The 5,530-nt window shown below is 52.2% G+C and overlaps 1 protein-coding gene across 1 annotated transcript in view; it reads right to left on the bottom strand.

Annotated features, from left to right (window-relative positions):
* ADAMTS7 (ADAM metallopeptidase with thrombospondin type 1 motif 7) overlaps positions 1–5,530 on the bottom strand; it is a 181,540-nt gene that overhangs the window by 142,176 nt on the left and 33,834 nt on the right. Inside the window, exons 10-11 of the mRNA XM_019503802.1 lie at positions 4,711–4,803; positions 3,210–3,355 (exon numbers count right to left, since the gene is read on the bottom strand). Of these exons, the coding sequence (XP_019359347.1) occupies positions 3,210–3,355; positions 4,711–4,803 (239 nt within the window). The remainder of the gene's footprint in view (positions 1–3,209; positions 3,356–4,710; positions 4,804–5,530) is intronic.

Raw genomic sequence — 5,530 nt, forward strand, 5'->3', positions numbered from 1 at the left:
CCTGGCTGGGATGATGTAGTTGGGGCTGGTCCTGCTTGGAGCAGGGGGTTGGACTAGATGTGACCTCCTGAGCTCCCTCCAACCCTCATTGTCTGTGATTTTAAAGTGATCTCACAGCTGGGCACGTGGTCTTGTGTGTAACATGCACAGTGCAAATCACACACCACGGTTAGACACAACACCCACAAGACACTAGCAAGAAGTGCTTCCTAGACCCCTCCAGGGGATAAAATAAGGACATTCATTTTCACCTCTCAGCTACCTGAACTGAATATATACTCCCTGGAGAAGCACTATTTTATAATCATTCAGTGCCCAGCAAAAAACAGGCTGCTATCCCCTCATTTGCTATGCATATTATTCTTGTACAAGTCAAATTGGGGTCTGATACTCGTGGCATGAGCGATCTCATTAGACTGTGTCTGCATGGGTGACAACAGGATTCATGTTATGCAGACAGTTCCCAGAAGGGCTGTCAGATGCATTTCAACCTGCTGGCTAGGCAAGGGGGGACACCCAAACACTGCCTGTGTTTTCGATGAAGAACAGATTTTTATGAAGAACAGAAATCTTTCAACCAGCTCTCGCCACCACTTGGGCCATGCAAGCCCTGCTCTCGCTCTGGAGGAATGAGCCCTAACAAGCTGTTCTGACAGTGGTCTGACGTGAGAGGTCAAGGCCTGGCTGAGCTGGGGGTCCAGGACCACCTTCCCGAAATGTTCACAAGTGACCATTCTCGCGCCCTCTGGCTCTGGTTCCCACAACAGCTGGTTTCACCCCTATTCACATGAACAAAGACATAATAAAGACACAGGAAATGGTTTTGGGGGGGGCCACTCGTGTGAGCACGAATTTCAGGACCGGATCACAGACCAGCTAGGACGACATCTAGAGCTGATAAACTATTTGCATAGACGAAGGATGTTTCAGTAAGGAGATGAGCCAAGGCCCTGGGGACTCGACAGGAACCTTCTTGTTGACTTTGGGGGATTTTCGATCAGGGCCTCTGTGCCAGTGGTTTGTAAAGGATGGAAACAATTTCCATCCTGTCCTGAAGGTCTAAGTTCTGCCTTGTTTTCTAGGGGACCATGGGAAAATGCATCCAAAAGGAAAATAAAAAAGAATTTGTCCGAGGCTTTTTATTAAGTAGAATTCCCCTCCCCCCGTCAAAAGCAATTATGTCTTTTTTTCCAATGCCTGGACTCCGCCAAACCATTCGCAGCTGTTCCCTGGTCCATCACAGTTTGGCAAGTAAGGATGGCCATGCGATATTGTTTGATACCCTTCCACATGACCATTAGAAAGTGACATCTCCTCCAATCCATCCCTTTATGTGGAAAATACGCTATGCAGGGAAATGTATATATTTTTTAGCATTATGGAAGCACCAAAAGAAGGAAACATGACACCTATGCAACCTTTCCTCACTTCATCAAGGAGCAAAGCCAAGAGCTATTCAACTCCCAGGAGTCGAAAGCAAGAGTCCCCTTGGGAGAGCTCTGCCATGGCTGCTCTCCATGAGCCGGTGCCTGTGTGTAAAGCACTCTGCGAACCACCCTGCGCTTCTGTTGCAGAATGCATGCCCAACTCACACCTTGCTCTAGGCCTAGGAGCAAGGTCTTGTGCATTTGTTTTGCACCTTGTTCACTGGTACAGGATAAAATACTGGACTTAATTGGAGAGCTTAGCCAGGAAACAGACTCTGGTTGCATTCTGAAGTCGGAAAAGACTGGATTCCAACCCCCCTCCGATTCCCCCAAATTAAATGAGGGCCATAACATTGCTGATTGTGTTTTAGACCCACCACTGGCACATGCAGTCAGTCACAACACTGAGCGAGGGAGTGTTATGGAGTCATGCGAGGTCTACATGGCTAGGGCAGGTTTGCCATGTCTGGGAAGGCACCATGAAGCAGGTCCTGCCTTTTCGCTCCTGCTTTCCATGCCAGCTCCTAGAAAGAAGGCAGTGCACTTTTCTGGGTGCAATGGAGATGGCGCGTCCAGGCACAATACCATGGGGGCTCAGGCTGCATCGCCTTGTTCTTTGGAGATGATGTGGGTAGGCCAGGGTCTCCAGGGACCCTCCCTGCCAGGACGCTGACAGCACAGATCTGCCATCAGCTCTGCCATCTGGAAAAGCCCGTGAAAGCACTTCTGGCAGGACAGACCCTTGTGCAAATGTCTCACTGCAAGGGACTGTGAGGGAGGTCCCTGGTTTCCTGGCCATCAGGTCTATCTGCTGACCTTGGCCCTTTTTCTGGTGGGTGGATAGTGAAAACCTCTCTGTCTTGTGTGCCACCGCCTGGCAAGAATTGCTCCTCTGAGGACTATCACAGCAAGTTCCACTTGCAAACTGGTGGCATGACGTGGCCTCATATCCTTCAGAGCCTGGATCACACGCAACCCCTGCTTCTCACTTTGGGTCCCAGGGCTTTCGCTACCTGCCCGGGGACCTGGGAAGTTCTTGCTTCTCCTACACTACAACAGTCTTGCAGGGGAAGAGGCACATGGGGAGCAGAAGCATCAGCCTGAGTGGGGGACAGCGCAGCGCTGTGTCACAGCCTGTTGTCCAGTGGTTTTCATGGCAGAGTTACCTTCCTTATATCACCTTTGGCTGCTGCCACAATAAAGCCTGAGAGCAGGAAATCCTCTGGCTGGAGCACACACATTAAAAACTGCATAAACTGCTGGGAGCAGACAATGGGCAGCAAACAGCACCAGACATTTTCCAGGTGATTTTTGCTTAAAGAAATATTCTGCTTTTTTTTCTTGTGGGGATTAACAAAGGTCACGACATGTGGGTAACTTCACAAGGGTCTTCCCATCATCTCTGAACCATTTCTCACATGCTTTCTGCCTGGGCTTATTGGGTAGACTTGTATACAAAAAACACATCAAAACCTCAATCCACCAGCCTTTTACTGCAGCAGTGGAAAATAAACCCATCCCATGAACTGCCTGTATTGCCACGCAGGAAAGCTGTTTAACACGGTGATAAAATAAGAGCCCATGGAAATGCCCTTTTGGCCCATGGATCACCTCTTGGCTGTTTGTCTGTATAATGCATTGCTAAGCCAAGATCCAAGCAGCTTGTGCTAAGGGCAGGGAGGCACTTAAAGGAGCAGGAGGTGTTCGGCCCTGCACGGCGAGCTGGGAACAGCCCCATGGGGACTCTGACTCCATCCAGCCAGAGGGAGAGTGCTCACTTACGTGGGGTTGCTGCACTGGCGCTCCGCGTTTTGCACGCCAGTGCTGCACGTCCGCGAGCAGCTCGCCCAGGAACTCCAGGCTCCCCAGCTGCCATCGATGGCGTCGGGGCGGAAGCCCACTGGCACGCACTCGCCATTGAAGCACCACTGCGAAGCAACACAAAGAGTGAGAACAGCGAAGGGTTAGCAGCTGTACAAGGTGCTCCCTGGACACACTGGGAGCCTGGAGTGAGAAACCTCTCAGAGGGCAACCTGTCTTTGAAATGCAGATTCTTGCTGAGGATTCATAGCTGTGTTTGCACCCAGATGTGAGCTGGGCAGCTTGGTGCATCCCAGGGGAGAGGTCTTCTGACCTCAGCTGTGCTCCCATAGCTCACAGGGAAAATAAGAGTGGGGATACATGCTTAGTTTAGGATTTGCTGGCAGGAACAAAGCTCCCTGGTGCCCTGAACCTCTGGGCAGCATCTGGACAGTTTGCATTTCACGCCCAAGACATCAGCTTTGCCTTTGGTTTCTACAGGAAAGCTCCAGTGTAGCTTAACTAAGGAGAATGGGTGAGATGGCAGATGTTACAGGCAAATCCTCTGGAGCCCTTCAAAATCAGCAAAGCTTAGCTACTGGCACCAGCTGCTCAAACAGCCTGGACCAGGAGGGGGAGGGGAAGATGTGCTCACAAGATCTTGATGCTGTTTAATGCTACCTGGGGCCGCTGTTCCAGACTCAACGTGCAGCTCAGAGCAGCCCTGGGGTTGCTGGCAGTAGCCCATGAAGGATCGTTAACAGTGGTGGCTCCCTGCTCCTTTGCCTTTGCAGGGCTGCAAACACCAGAAGATGAGGCCGGATGCTGCTAAAGTTTCTTGTTTGCTTTGCTGTTGCCCTGGACCTCAACAGGTGGAACAAGACCCTCCATCAGGCCTTTTCCTCTCCTTGGGACTTGGCCCATGGGGGCAACAGCTGCCAGAAAAACCCATCTGAGAGCGGAACAGGCTCTGGCTCTTATGCATCTTAATGAGCTGCTGCTTTATGCATTTAGGTCTCATCTATCTCATCGGTCTGAGGCAATGGGGGCTTTGCCAGGTTTTGGGCTGCCTGCAGTCAGCATTCCCACTCATGCGTGGCTGGGACACTCAGGCTTTTCCTATTCCCCTTTAAAGCCAGGAGCACAACCCCCTGCATCTCTTCTCCCTTCCCCTGGCTGCGCTGACCTGCGTGCACAGAAAGACGGCACACCTGTATGTACATGTCCTTCCACCCTAGCAGAGCGGGGCAGGCAGCAGCAACACAACAGACCCCTGTGGGGCAATAAGCACAGGCTGGTTTAATTATCTCCAGTACAGGACGTATAAGCCGTTCTCAAATTAAGCCAACTGGACATGTCCACTCTGCAGCTGCTAACACCTGTTCTGTGACTCGCCGCCCCACTGCTGGCTCTGTGCCCGACAGCCCATCGCCCCCAAGATCTTCCCAGCTGGAGTGTAAGCCAGATGATTGCCTCGAGTTACCTTGTTCTCGCCACACTTGGTGCCGTCCACAGCCGCGTCCAGCTTCGAGTGGCACGTGTTGCCCACTGTGCACCAGAGTGTGTTGCAGACGCTCTGCAGAAAGCAAGCGGACATGGGGAGGGGTTAACGACAGCTTCACGCTCTCAGCACCCATCAGCACCATTTGAAACAGCCCACGTCCTTGGACTTCACGGATCAGCAAAGACCTGACCTCTGTGGCTGTTTGGTCTGTAACCTCTGCCCCTTCCCTGTCGCCCTTTCCTCTTCCAGCTTGGACCTTGGCTTCCCCTCTCCCCTTTGCCATGGCTGCAGTGACCCCGGCCTTGAACTTCCAGGAAAATCTGCCATCAGTTTGGCTCTGTGGGCTGCTCCGGGGAGCTGAAGGCTCCACACACAAACCTCCCTTCTGATTCAGCCAAGACAACCAGCCAAGGGTCAGGGAGGATCTAGTCAGGGAACTTCTGCAGGAACTGGATGTATTTAAATCAGCTGGTCCAGACGATCTCCACCCCCGAGTGCTGAGGGAATTAGCTGCTGTCATTGCGGGACCCCTGGCACGGCCGTACGAGCACTCGTGGTGCTCTGGTGTGGTGCCAGAGGACTGGAAGAGGGCCCACGTGGTTCCCATCTTCAAAAAGGGGAGGAAGGAGGACCCGGGAAACTATAGGCCAGTTAGTCTTACCTTGATCCTGGGTAAGCTTTTTGAGAGAGTTATCCTGGCGCATGTCCACGAGGGGCCAGCAGGGGAGATTATGCTTAGGGGCAATCAACACGGGTTTGTTAGCAGCAGGTCCTGTCAGACCAACCTGGTGGCCTTCTA

Source organism: Gavialis gangeticus, unplaced genomic scaffold (assembly GCF_001723915.1).
Source record: "Gavialis gangeticus isolate Ggan-Ray unplaced genomic scaffold, GavGan_comp1, whole genome shotgun sequence".
In the NCBI taxonomy this organism is placed as follows: Eukaryota; Metazoa; Chordata; order Crocodylia; family Gavialidae; genus Gavialis; species Gavialis gangeticus.